The sequence below is a fragment of the Danio rerio genome, chromosome 8 (genome assembly GCF_052040795.2).
Source record: "Danio rerio strain M-AB ecotype USA chromosome 8, GRCz13ab, whole genome shotgun sequence".
Lineage (NCBI taxonomy): Eukaryota > Metazoa > Chordata > Actinopteri > Cypriniformes > Danionidae > Danio > Danio rerio.
Window position 1 is genome coordinate 58,147,368 of NC_141028.1, and position 14,741 is coordinate 58,162,108.

The 14,741-nt window shown below is 35.9% G+C and overlaps 1 protein-coding gene and 1 long non-coding RNA gene across 7 annotated transcripts in view; one reads left to right on the forward strand and one right to left on the reverse strand.

Annotated features, from left to right (window-relative positions):
- Nucleotides 1-14,741, reverse strand: part of LOC147835830 (uncharacterized) — a 121,551-nt gene that overhangs the window by 99,773 nt on the left and 7,037 nt on the right. The gene's annotated exons all lie outside the window — the stretch shown is intronic.
- On the forward strand, nucleotides 5,979-14,319 carry egr3 (early growth response 3). 4 transcript variants are annotated; one of them, XM_087263149.1, is made up of 3 exons: nucleotides 8,607-9,030; nucleotides 9,125-9,186; nucleotides 9,340-14,319. In XM_087263149.1, the coding sequence occupies exon 3, from the start codon at nucleotides 9,348-9,350 to the stop codon at nucleotides 10,452-10,454; it is 1,107 nt and encodes a 368-aa protein (XP_087119275.1). In that variant the 5' UTR covers nucleotides 8,607-9,030; nucleotides 9,125-9,186; nucleotides 9,340-9,347; the 3' UTR covers nucleotides 10,455-14,319. The 4 variants fall into 4 exon arrangements, with proteins under 4 accessions (NP_001002647.1, XP_087119274.1, XP_087119275.1 ...); NM_001002647.1 differs by lacking the exons at nucleotides 8,607-9,030; nucleotides 9,125-9,186 and adding an exon at nucleotides 5,979-6,309 and having other exon boundaries at nucleotides 9,340-12,266; XM_087263148.1 differs by having other exon boundaries at nucleotides 8,449-9,137.

The window sequence follows — 14,741 nt, forward strand, 5'->3', positions numbered from 1 at the left end:
CTAAAAAATCTCTAATATATATATATATATATATATATATATATATATATATATATATATATATATATATATATATATATATATATATATATATATACATACACACATTTAAATATACAGTATATATATAATATTGTTTCATGTTCGTACATTCATTTTCCTTCGGCTTAGACTATATATTTATAAGGGGTCACCACAGCGGAATGAACAGCCAACTTATCAAGCATTTGTTTTGCACAGGATGCCCTTCCAGCTGCAACCCAGTACTAGGAAACACCCATTCACGTTCATTGACACTCATAAACCACAGCATTTACCTGTACCGCATGTGTTTGGACTTGTGGGGGAGACCGGAGTACCCAGAGGAAACCCACACCAACATGGGGAGAACATGCAAACTCTACACAGAAATGCCAACTGACCCAGCTGGTACTTGAACCAGTGACCTTCTTGCTTTGAGGTGACAGTGCTAACCACTGTGCCACCGTGTCGCCGTTTCATGTCCAATCTACTTAAATTATTAGGTGTCATTTTTCACAGTGTATTATTATCCTTCTGATTTAAAGGTCGAACTTAAAGATGACATCTTGCATTGTCAACATTCTTGGCTCCATCAAAACACTCCAATCTGGGATATGAAGTGATGGTGCAGTACAAAGGGAGATCCCCCCTAGAATCCCCTACTGACAGATTCACAGCGTCATTTTAGCAACTCACCTACACACACGTTGCATCTTGCCCATTGAGTAGAGATTACCCTTTGGAGTCCCCCTCATGTGTGTGTATGTGTGTGTGTGTTTATGTACTGTGGCCCCCAGAACACACAGCATGATTCAGACCCCCCTCCCACACACTCCGTTTTTACTTCATTAGGCCATATCTGTCAGCTAATACTACTACACTGTTTATGTATCAATTGCCAAGGCGGATAAATCCAGAGTTCAGAATGGAGTGTTGTTGATTTGGCAGCCGTGCGGATGTTGGGGATTTACTGGGGATGCCATCAGGTTAATTGAGGGAGTCGTTCACCGGAATGATGCATCCAATGAATTCTCTATATAGATACTCTGCTAGGGAAAACAATAAATACCGTTGACGTCAAAATTATTAGGGCTCCTGTGATTTTGATTTTCTTTTTTAAATATTTCCCAAATGATGTTTAACAGATTTTTTAAAAATTCACAGTATTTCCTATAATATTTTTTCTTCTAAAGAAAGTCTTGTTTGTTTTATTTCAGCTAGAATAAAAGCAGTTTGAAATTTTTTTAAACACATTTTAAGGTCAATATTATTAGCATATTAGTCAATATTATTAGCAATATTAAAAGCAATATCTTTTTTTTTCGATTGTCTACAGAACAAACCATCCTTACAATGACTTGCCTAATTACCCTAACCTGCCTAATTAACCTAATTAAGCCTTTAAATGTCACTTTAGGTTAAATACTAGTATCCTGAGAAATGTCTAGTCAAATATTATGTGCTGTCTTCATGGCAAAGATAAAATAAATCAGTTATTAGAAATTAGTTAATAAAACTATTATGTTTAGAAATGTGTTGAACAAAATCTTCTCTCCGTTAAACAGAAATTAAATACCTGATTGATAAATATTGTCATTTATCAATTTTATTGTCAAAAAAAAAAAGTCCAAAATAGCTATGCTTTTATTAAAAATTTGCAATACATAATATTGAACTATATTGTTATCGGTTATTATCGATTTATAGAATAAAACCAATTTTGATTGATAAATATTGTCATATTTTTGGAGGGAAAATACAATATTTTTTATTTTAAATTAGCAAGAAATATTATCAGATTATAGATTATTATCAATTTGTACAATAAATCCAATTTTACTCAAGCCTATGCCTGACTAATAGACTTTACTGTTTTTTATCTGCACAACTCTGGTTTACTTTGCACTCATTGCTATATGCCCTTAATGTCACTGTATTGTTTACAATTTTTATTACATATGTATATTTTTTAGACCACATTTATGTGCAATGTATATACTGTAAATTTTCTTTTTTTCTTAAACTCTACTATTTTTTATATATATATATTATATTAATGTTAAGCACCTTGGGTCTGAGAGTAACGCAATTTCGATTCTCTGTATGTCTTGTACATGTGGCTGAATTGACAATAAAGCTGACTTTGACTTTGACTTTGACTTTACCGTTTTCTGGAGGCAAAAAATAAGCCAAAAATTGCAATATATTTATTTTAAAAATTTGCAATGATTGAATTAAAGATCATTATGAATTTATGGACTAAAACCACTTTCTCAAGTCTATTACATACAAGTCTATGTAAATAATTGTAAACAAAGTGAATGAATAAATAGGCGAGACATCCGTTGTTGTAATAGATAAAGCATTTTAATTAAACATTTTACACGTTTTATCTGATTTCGAATTATTAAAATATATTTAAAAGATGCATTATAATAACTGAAGCATATTATAAATAAATAAAAATTGATTGCTAACAAGTGGGTAAAACCCAGGGACAAATTTTAAATGGCATCTTATTTTAATTGTATTTTCTTTGACCTTTATATGTCATCAGATGACTCTTGCTCTAAATATGTCTGACACAAATTTTTGGTACACAGACTATTGTTGCACTGAATGACATTTAATCATCTCTGTGGTTAGATGTTAGGTGGCGATGTAAAAGTTTGTGTATGACAGCATTGTGCATTCGGCTTGTGGTTTAGAGAGTGTGTGTGTGTGTGTGTGTAGGGGGGCGGGGGGTATGAAGTTATTATTTTGAACACATTTTTGGTACATAATTTATCAGACTGAAGGCCAACGTACACATGTCAAGCGGGTCTCGGGTACAAATTGTTACCTCATCACTCTGTCTATTGCATCAGCATCTTCTGAGCACTTGAGCGCAGGTATGGCAGGCTGGAGTCCTGCTGGCGGTGGGTAATAGGAGTGCCGTGCCGCTGATTGGCTTCCATGAGGAGCGAGGAATTTTAGTTGGACACGTGGGAAATCTCACGGGCCACCCTGGCCTCCTAATTGGATTACATACAGACAAGTATGTCATCTTATTCTATTTTGTTCTGTGTTTAATAATATATGGCATTGTGTGTTGTTATTGTTGTCAATTTTTTTATATTCATGTGTATTATTTATTGTAGACTCCTGTTGTAGGGGTTGTAATATATATATATATATATGTTTTTTATATTACATTATATTATATTATATTATATTATATTATATTATATTATATTATATTATATTATATTATATTATATTATATTATTAGTCAACATTTGAAGTGGATCAATGGAAATATGCAATAAACAATATTAATATTTGTACAATAACATACATTATAAATATTTTAAAATGTATTCGAAAATAATGTAAAAAACTGTAGAAAAACTGCAAAAAATGTATATTTATTGCCTAAATTTTAATTTTGTTGTTCAAATAATGTATATGTGTGTGTGTGTGTGTGTGCACGTGCGTGCGTGTGTGCGAAAAAATTATATTACCTATCATATATCTATTATAAAAAAAAAATATATATATATATATATATATATATATATATATATATATATATATATATATATATATATATATATATATATATATATATATATATATATAATCTTAGTTCAATTATATATATGGAAAACTTAACTTATAAAAATTAATTATGTAAAATTAATTATGTACATTATATATATATATATATATATATATATATATATATATATATATATATATATATATATATATATATATATATATATATATATATACACACGCACACACATACACACTACACACAATCAATATAAATAAATAAATAAAAATAGACATTTAAATTCTATAAATAATCTATAATTCAATACTAATAAATAAATATAAAATAACTCGATAAATAATATTCTCTTATATATATATATATATATATATATATATATATATATATATATATATATATATATATATATACACACACACAGTCTTGTCAGCAATAACTTTTTATTTATGTATAATTAATTTAGCATAATAACTTATTATTATTATTATTATTATTATTATAAATATAATAATATTATATTTAATAGTTAGAAGTCAGACAAAATTTGTAAAATGTTTACCTGAATTTTTGATATGCTTTATTAAATATTTCATTTAATTTGATGTTTATTACAACACAGGATGTCTTGCTTATTTGTATTTACATTTTTTTTCATATATGTCCATCAGTTATAAGTAGTATCAGTTTGAGTAAAATTTGTTTTATTCTATAAATCGGTAATAATCTGTAATTTGATAATATTTTCATATATTATATTATATTATATTATAGTCAACATTTGAAGTAGATTAATGGAAATATGTAATAAACAGTACTAATATTTGTGCATTAACATACATTATAAATATTTTTAGTTGTTTGAACTATGGGCTGGGAGGATCTGTGTTTCCCCTTCACTGTTATCCTCCCTACACAAAGTCAACCATCTGCAACAAGGGACAGTTTTTGTAATACTTCTAAAGTCTCAGATAAGATATTTTCTCCCTGCTTCTAAATTGGTGAAACGCGACCCATGACGTTTTGCCCTCTGCGGTCCCTTTAATGGCTGCGGGTTCCGATCGCTTTTCCACTTTGCAGCTCTCTTAACCGGAACCTCGCACACCAAATACAGACAGCGAGGGGCGTGGCCGGATCATGCCCTTATTTGGAGTTTCCACTTCAGTGGCGAACTTGGCGCTCGAGGCCAAAGCCAAGCCTACAGAATTGCCGCGCGCCTGCAATATTTACACGCGATTAACTCTCTGGCAGACACTGAGACTCAGTTACTGTTGCTTCTCCTGGACTAGATCATCTGTTGCAGTCAATAACCACTTAGCTGACTTTTTACCAATGATTAAGTTGGATTTTCATTTTTACTTCCAATTCCACTTCCACATGTGATTGCTTTTCAAGAAGCTATAGTTTCTCATGGATCTGTCATCTTTTAAAATACTGTCCGACAGCCCACGCTGACCATATAAAGAGCACTGAGAACTGCTAACAGGTGGTCACTGGAATGTACTTTGTAATAAGTGCACTAGTTTAAAGTTAAATGTTAGAATTTGATGACATGTTGCTTTAGATGAAGCCATTGTCATGAAAGGTTTATTGATTTTTTTTAAAAATAAGAATAAAAAATGAAAATAAAAGCGCGTGGCATGTAATTGTGCATTTACTTTTGCAATATTATGCAATGTATAGCATACATCACAGATGCTCTTAATCTGGCGCTTATCATTGTAAAACATTTGAGTGTCAATTTAAATCAGTCATAAAAAAGCATTACTATTATAATTCATTATATAATATTTTCACTTGGAAAAATAGTTCATTTGCTCCTCTTTACGACCGCTGAAATCAGGCAGAATGCACCCTAATTGCAATGCTGGCTATGTTGCAGCTTACTTAATAATATTCTAACTATTATAAAATTAATGAAATGCATTTTCTTTATCAATTCTCCGCTTTTTTATAAGTAAATTCACTTTTCCTATGCATTTTCAAGTGCAGCTTCATGCAGTGTAAAAGTTTCCCGCTGCTCGCTGTCGCGCGCTCTGACAGATCCAGAGAGATCCACGTTCACAGTGTGTCTTTAAAACAGTTTCCCTCTTCCAATTGTCGCCCAAACCGATGAAAATGTCCCTTTCGCTGCTCCGCCGTGCGCTTATCTTCCTGCTGCCGACTGTAATGTTCCACTATGAGGAGCTTCCATGTGACGTCGCGCGGCCGTCTAGCTTTGTGTGTCCATAAATGGTCATCTACGTCACGAAGTTGTTCCGTCCCCCCGCAGAACAAGAAAGCGTTGGAGTTCCCTGCGCTCGCAATAGAGCGAGCAGCGCTACACTTGTGCAATCACCACCACCACCAACAACATCATCTCTCCACTGTTCCAGAGACAATAACACTTGACAGAAATCACGCACAAAAAAACAACCCTCCTCGCGAAGAGACATCAGCGCCGTGCCCGTCGCGCGCTCGGATTTAATTTCCAAGGCTTCGAGGGTCTCCTGCTGTCGCTTTTCGGGTGATTTCTGAAGACGGATCGGGATTGAACACCTGTGCGCGCTCATTAATGACAGCCTGAAGAACTGCTATGACAGGTAAACTAGCGGACAAGATCCCTATTACCATGAGCAGTTTAATCAACACCATACCTGACAGTCTCTACCCAGAAGAAGACATCCCAACTTCTATGAACATTTTCACAAACCCGGACTCCATTTCGCACTACTCGCAGATGAATACAGGTAAGGAGGAAAGCAAAAGTTTTAGAGTCAAGCTGTTGTTGGAGTTTGTAAGCTGCTGTTTGGTGTGCTTAGTGGGGCATCAGTTGCCGTGGAGAGCGCGCTGCTCGGCCCCGCGGCACCTGTTAACGCGCGAGTAGTGCGCGACTGTTACAGTAGTTTAATAATAACACAACTCCTCATACTGCTAACAGAGACTTTCCATGTCGAAAAAAAATGCTAAGCATTACTTCATGCAATTGTTCTTCTCTAATCAAAGACTTTATTTTAGAGTTAGTCTACTTAGAAGGCTAATAATAATATTAAACAATGCGTATAATACGCAATTATTTCAAGACATTGTTTATAAATAAATAGCGCTGTTGTTATTATAATCAAATGTATTATCATGACATTATATTAAGCATGCATTTAATGATTTTATAGACAAATCTGCTTTGTGGGCTTTGCGCTTTTTTCCTTCAGTGTAATTCTGCGATTTAATTGCGTTTGGTTTGTGGTGAAATTGTATTTCGTGAAGGTGTGTGGCTTTAGTTAAAATGTTCCCGTCACGTGATATGAGTGTAAAGTGGACAGGTAATATCAGGTAGCTAATAGGTATCACTTCAAACCCACGCGTCACGGGACGCGCGGAGCCTCCTTGTTATTTACTTAAAATACACATACAGCCATGAAATATATTAATTTTTAGAAACATTTATATATTAATCACGTGAAATAGCATTGGAAGCCGTTTCGTTTTTCACTATGTGCTTTATTTGATCTAAAACGCGTAATTTCGGGTTGCCTCCGTGATTCTTTCAGTCTATTATAGATATTTAGTTGTGTCCATATATTGTATTTAGTTATGCCATTGCCAATATTTTAAGGTTTTGATTAGTCAGTGCATAATACAGGATTGACCCTCTTTCTGACCCTCCACACGCGCGGGTAGGCGTTTAGATGCGCGCTTGTCTTCAAACAGCCCGTGAGAACACGTGAAACATCTCATTTAAAATATATATATTCACAAAATATATTATTACAATCAAATCGCGTAGTCTTTGTGTTATTGTTCACTTTATTCACGCGCCTTTCAAATGTCAATTATTGCGTTAGTTAAATCAATTTAATTTAGCTACTCAGAGGCTTAAAATAATACTATAATTATCGAGCAGAATTCAGCGAACAAAATACAATTATTTAATCACAATTGATAAGCTAATAATGGAAGAATATTAGGATTTTCCGTCCAGTCAGGTTATCATCTGTTGTTTTTTCCCCCTATATAGAGCCGTGTTTTTATTATTGTCGCAGTTTTTTTCTCTATCTCCCTCTCTCTATTTGAACTATGACATTTATTTATATAACTGTTAATGTAAAAAAAAAAACACACACACACAAAATAAAACTACACACACTCTCTTCATGGGAATTTCAGCTCTTAGTGTAACGCCATGCAGGCTTCTTACAACTTGATCATTTGTGAAATTAAAACAGAAGAGAGGAGTTGTTAAATATCGTATTATTATCGAGAGTGAAAGCATAAGATCTTTCGTCCTCTACTTGTACATGTACTGATGGAGTTTCACAAAGCTCTTGATGTGGTTTTCACTGTGCAGGTCAAAAGAGGCGATGCTTCCCACACTTGCGGGAGAGTATTGACCTCGTTTCATTTATTAAAGTATCAAAATGAATATGAAATACGAATGCTAACATCCTGCTGTAAAGTAATCTTCAGCAAATGTGTGAATTCTTAAAAAACAGAGGCTCTTTTTAAATATAAACTCCTTTAGAAATTAGATCATCTTGCTTTTTAATTTTTTTTTTTTAATGGGAAAGTAGTTCATCTCAATCTGAATATAAATATATGCATAAATGTTGCGTAATGATGTATATAAACATCATATAAAAAAAGCAAAAAAAAAAAAAAAAAAGAAATGTCACTGTGTTGTATATGACCTTTTTTAAAAGATACTCTTATTTTAGACACCGTGAGATTTATTTTTTGTGTGTGTGTGTTTGTACCCTTCACACTTTATTAATATCTCTTGGACTGCTTATCACAATGTCAATGTGATAAACCCTTTTTGTCCTTACAAAGTGTCCTACCAAACGCCCCTGTAAAAAATCCCCACAAGTGTGTGAAATGCGTCCCCACACACATCCTGCAACGATAGGCACAGCGTGAAATAAATAGATACTTATTTTTCACATATCTGTAGAACACAAGCTTCTCTATCTCTCAGAGTTTAGCCCGAGTGAGTCTTTTTTTCCCCCTTCAGACGCAGCACAGCATCTCTTCGCACATGTACCCTGTGTGCGTTGAACAGATGCGAGGACCATCTGTAATTTTCATTCTGTTTGTTTCTACCGTAAGCCACAATTTGGTGCACACACTGCGATTACTGTAAGTGCACGTACAAGACTAAACTTAGTGGAGTATTTAATTTATAGACATGCGCTACGATCATTGTGTGCAACAGCATACTTTTCTTCAGACATGCTAAAAGTGATTGAAGTCACAACAGATCCTCGTTTGGTACTTTTCAGAGCAGCCATCAAGTGCCAACGACTGAAGGTGTGGGAGAAAGAAAGAGAGAGAGAGAGAAAGAAGGAGAGATGGAGTGCGTATAAGAGTAACAGTGATGTCAATCGTGACATCCTGTGGTACGGAGAAGCCTGATTGCCAAATCAGAGTTCCAGTCAGCCATTTAGATTCTCTGACAGAAAGACAATAAGTTGGTGAGGGTGGTGGCAGAAATTCACTTACAGATCAATTTCAGCGCCTTTCATTTGGACTGATATGCTTCACTTTCTCCTATATTTTTTGGAACAGGCGATTAACAGAGGTACGCCGAGACACTGCCGCTGAGACCAACTTAAAAAGTTTGAAAGCAAGCAAGTGAAAGTCTTCAACTCAGTAGTTAGCACCTATTAGTGTAGTCTCCTAGATGCTTCTCAGAACTTTCCTCTAGCCTTTTTGTCCATTTTTGTAGTTCTTGCTGAAGTGCATTCTGAATTGACGTGTGCATTCTGACCCCTGTCACACAGATAATATCATGGACTTGGGGATGGGCGGCGAGAAGGGCAGCGGAGAAATTCAGTACGGCTCCGGCAGCTTCCAGTCTGGGCGAAGTGGGCAGACCGTCACCTACCTGGGCAAGTTTGCATTCGACACCCCTCCTTCAGGCAGCATCGGCGGCTCCGGCTGGTGTCCCGACAACAACATCATAAGCCTGGTGAGTGCAGGCATCCTAGGGGTGTCCCCTTCACCTGGAAACATCACCACCCAGACGTCTTCATCCAGCGGCAGCATGGGTGGCCAGTCTTCAGACATGGAGCAAGTATACGCACCACCCCTACCTGCCTACTCCACCTGTGGAGAAATATACCCAGAGCAGGTGACGTTCCACCACAGTCCGGCCACGTCCTCATCCTTGCCCTACCCGAGCTCTGACTACCACACCACCTCTAAACCAGGCATGGACGGCAGTCTCTTCTCCATGATCCCAGACTACAACCTCTTCCATCATCAGGGAGACGTAGGGGTGATGGAGCATAAACCCTTTCAAACCATGGACCCTATCAGGGTGAACCCGCCTCCCATAACTCCCCTCGAGACCATTCGAGCTTTTAAGGATAAGCAGCAGATTCATCCCGGCTTCCTCGGTGGGCAACAGCACGTTTCGCAACATCATCAACCCTCTCAGACACTAGCTCTCAAACCTATCCGTCCAAGAAAGTATCCCAACAGGCCGAGCAAAACTCCAGTGCACGAGAGACCACATGCCTGTCCGGCCGAGAACTGTGACCGGCGTTTTTCGCGATCCGATGAGTTGACGCGGCACCTGCGCATCCACACAGGACACAAACCCTTCCAGTGCCGCATCTGCATGCGGTCCTTCAGTCGCAGTGACCATCTCACCACACACATCCGCACACACACCGGCGAGAAGCCGTTCTCTTGCGAATTCTGTGGACGCAAGTTTGCGCGGAGCGACGAGCGAAAGCGGCACGCCAAGGTGCACCTCAAACAGAAGGACAAGAAACCCACGGACAAGGGCAGCAGTGCTGGGGCAGGGGGGAACCACACTTCTCCTCCCAGCTCCTGTGGGAGCGCAGGACCCAGCAGTACTAACATCATGACCGTCACCACTTGTGCATGAGATGGACTTGAAAAGTAAGACTGTGAGGTGAAAAAAAACCGAAGTTTTCTTTCTCCTCTTTACATACACTTGACTCTCTCCCTCTCACTATATTCATCCGGTTTCTATTGATTATGGTGGCGCATTTCTGTAGCCACTACTGTGGTAGGTCAAGTGAGTGGGGAGTAAGTGGACTTGGATGGGAAGCAGAGGGCGTCAAAGATGACAGTTCAAGCAGTCGGGTCAGTCCACAGAAAGAGCACTTACAGATGCAGCACAGTCAACTCTCAGCTCCGGAGACCAGAGCGTCTCTTCAGAGTTTAGGTCTACTTCTTGTATTTTGGTTCGTTGGATGAAAAAAAAAAAAGTGCACTTTCATTTGCTTAATGTTTCGCAGTCTTTTTTAAAATGATTGTTAATTATTTAATGTTTCTGTGTTATTGTTGTTGTTTTTCAAGAGAATGTGCCAAATGTATTTAAATACAGCAGATGATTTAAAAACGATATATTGTTTGTATTTACCTAATAACTTCGGTTCAGACATTAATTTGGGGAAAGCCTATGAGCTCTAAACGTGACGTTAAAAGTCTGATTATTTACATATTTTGAAATCCGGATGACGTTTATTATCAGCGACGGACTTTCAGTGCAATAAGGAAAGAAAAACAACAACAAAAACAACAATAAAACGCAGTCTGGCTCACTTTCACATGTTTACCTTCTGGGGACTTAATGAAGGCACGTCTTTGCCTTTATTAAGCGCGCATATAAGGGCCAAACACAATACGATTAAAAGATTTTGCCTTTCTGTTTTTGCTGCATGCACCTAGTGTCATGTCTAGTACTGAGAAGATTGCATCAGTCATGATCGACCTACAGCAATACGCATCCAACTCAAACCATGCAGAGTGTCATTTAAAAAAATTGACCTATTTTTATGTGAAAACTGTCCCTCTGTTGTCCTTATCGTCATTGTTTTACTGAACGGTTGCATTTCCTCATCCAATATTGTTCATGGGGTCCCTTTTTACGCACATTATATATTCAGCACGCATTTGAACACACATGTACACACAAACGAAATCAGCCAAAATTATGGTAATGCTTGCCTGCGAGCATCACCACTGGGCAGGATTGATCTTAGGAGTCATTGTTTTGCATTTTTACCGGCTGAGGCCCTGCCTGCTATATGCATGCCATTCAAGTTGTTTTTGGATGGGAACAGTTCCGACATTTATACTGCTCTCAGGGGCAGCACCGTAATGTGGTATCTCCACGGTTACTCATATCCCGATCATGCCTAGAGATTCTGAATATTAACGACGAGAACGCGAGGGGGTTTTGTACAGATAATTTTACAAACATATTACTACATGTTTTATACTTGGAATGTACAAAGCGATGTCTTTCAGTATTACGATGTCTGTCTGTACACGTGTGTATGTGTGTGTGTGTGTGCGCGTGTATAAATGTGTGCGTATGCTAATGCACACACAAACACCCGCATACTTAGATTTTACATTGACTGAATGTTGAAACAAAGGGTGTGTTTACATTTTTGTTGGCTTTTTTTCTGTTTTCGAGACGTGTACATAGTGTTGAATGTTTTTTTGTAAGTGTGTGTGTGTGTGTGTGAGAGAGAAAGAATGAGTGTGTGAGTGCAGGAAAATCTGAGTACTGACAGTGTCAAATGTGATGCATTCTCCGGCATTTCTTCAAAGTCTTAAATATTAACTGTTATTAGTGCGAATTCTGACTTGCAGACACACTGAATGATGTGTTTAATAAATGAATAAACAGTAAGATTATTTGCTGAAAAAAGCAAAACAAAAAGAACTGTGTATCTCCTTACATTTATAAGCATACAAAACAAATCTTTTGATTATTATTGTGTTTCATTAATTTGGAATGGAGGGGATTTTAGGTTTTAATAAAAGCCTCAGGGTTTCTGCGGGGTCCTAAAAAGTCTTAAAATGTTGTAAATCTCAAAATGCAAATTTTAGGCCTTAGAAAAAGTCTTAAATGTGCTGAAATCTTGTATTGTAGGTCTTAAATCTTTTTTAAACAGGTCTTAATTTGTCTTTGTTCATGTATTGCTATCAATCTGGCCAAAACCTATACAATCATCAACAATAAATCTCAATAAAACTTTTTTTTTAAACAGTAATTTTAACTCTATTTATCATAATGGTTTAATGATTTTTTCTTACAATAACATTTGTTTAAAAGTTCTCTAAGTATTTACTGCTGAGAACACCGATCTGGACAGATTGTTGTGCATAGATTTAGTTTATTATAGTTTTTAAAACTTTAAAAATATTTCAAAGAAAGTTTATATTGGAAAAAAGTGTATGGAAACAAGTAAAGCTTGCTTGTTTTTACACAATATTTCAAATATTTTGCTAAAAAAAACATCTAAAATATAATTTTTAATTTTTATTAAATGTATTAAATTAGAATATTTTTTTTGGTAGGGCAAGAAAAAGCTTTTCCATCTAGGTCATTTGAAAATTCCTTTAGCCTTTAGCCCTTGATGAGTCTAAAATTTAATTAATAATGTTCTTTAAAAAAGTCTTAACTCTGTGAAACCTGCAGTAACCCTGAGCTCACACTTCATAGACTTTTAACAATCAAAAATATAGGTCACATTTTATTTTAGGGAATGATTAATGCTATTAGTATCTATTAAATATGTATTTTGCTTCATACATTTGCTTCTTGACAACATGGTGTAGGTTTTAGGTAGGATTATGGACATATATCATGCAGAATATGTACTTTATAAGTACTATTGAATAACAAGTATCCTTATAACAAGCCACTAGTTAATATCCAGAAGTGGTTCTTAAACTAAACTGTGAGTTTAGTTTAATTTTCAGTACATTGTAAAACACAATAAATTAAAGTAACTCAAACCATTTGAGGAAACCAATTGCAACAAACCATTTAAGTTCAAAAACTAATCCTAATGAGTACTGCGAACTTAATCCATTTGAGTAAACGAAGCAATTTGAGCACAGTTAAACTGTGAAAAATAAATGAAGAGAACTCAAACCATCTGAGTACTGTAAAACTCAACAAGGCAACTCAAACCGTTTGAGAAAACCGTTTGCTGCAATCCATTTAAGTTAAAAAACTAATCTATATGAGTACTGTGAACTTACCCCATTTAAGTTGAAGCAATGAGATATTTAATGAACTCATTACCTTCGACACTGAGTTCAAAACTCTTTTCAAATGAGTAGAATTAACTTTCAGCCAATTTTGAGTTAACTACACTCATTTCATTTTATAAAGTCGACTGTTGGGTGTTACAGTGTAGTTTTAAAGATACTATCCATAATCCCAAATATAAACATTTCTCATTTGCCCCGGGAAAATATAATCTTCCATGTCATATTCTTGGTAAGCTCTCGCCATCTTGTGCAAATCACTTCCGCAACATAATTTCTGGCAGAACTCCACTTCTTTTCTCTCTTTTTCTCTCTCTCTGACATGGTCATGCATGAGGAACTAATGTAATAGCGATTTCCAATGCTTAAATACACAGAAATAATGTGACTGTCTTGATAGGCGATAATGTTCATCAAGGTTAGAGCGCAAGTTAAAAGAACAAATGCAATATTTTATTATTTAAAAGTATTTATTTTGGGGCGCAAAACAAAAACGAGACAAATCAAATATTGATTTAGAAACTCATCTACATGCCGCTGAAATCTGCCCAAAGCTAAACAGGCATTCTGAATGTATACATTGGCATTATTGTCTTGAATTATGCATCGATACGACCCCTAATGTCAGATTTGTGTACACAAGCAAGGCTGAATCTTTTAACAACTCTCAGTGTAACTGAAGGGAAATAATAAAGGTTATACTTCTGATTGGAGAGAGTGTCGGTGTGCAGTTACATCAATGTCGGGTTCCTATATATCTTCATGTTTCCAAAGCACACATGGTATGAGAACTATTGTTGTTAAAATAGGAATACATACAAAAACAGCTTCTGGCTTAATTTCTTATCTGTTATTTTGCTTTTCTCTTTCTTTCGGTGCCAAGACGCATCAGAATGCAGGGCCAAACTGCAGCAGTAAAAATAGCGAAGCAGTTCTCACAGATCAGATACGATACCCGGTGGAATTATGCGCATGTATGTGTGTGTTTCTTTTCTTTTCTTTTTTTTTTTTTAGAAGAAGAAAACATTTTACATGAGGAACTGTTTGCAGAAAAGATACAAAAAGGATTTATCTGACAATTAGAAGGAGCTCAAATAGTTCTAATGTAAACCACAATCTCAGTTATAACTCAGAT

Coding starts and splice junctions, on each gene's coding strand:
- egr3 (NM_001002647.1), top strand. CDS start 6,156: ATGACAGGTAAACTAGCGGACAAGATCCCTATTACCATGAGCAGTTTA. Junction 6,310..9,339: donor CTACTCGCAGATGAATACAG/GTAAGGAGGAAA, acceptor CCTGTCACACAG/ATAATATCATGGACTTGGGG.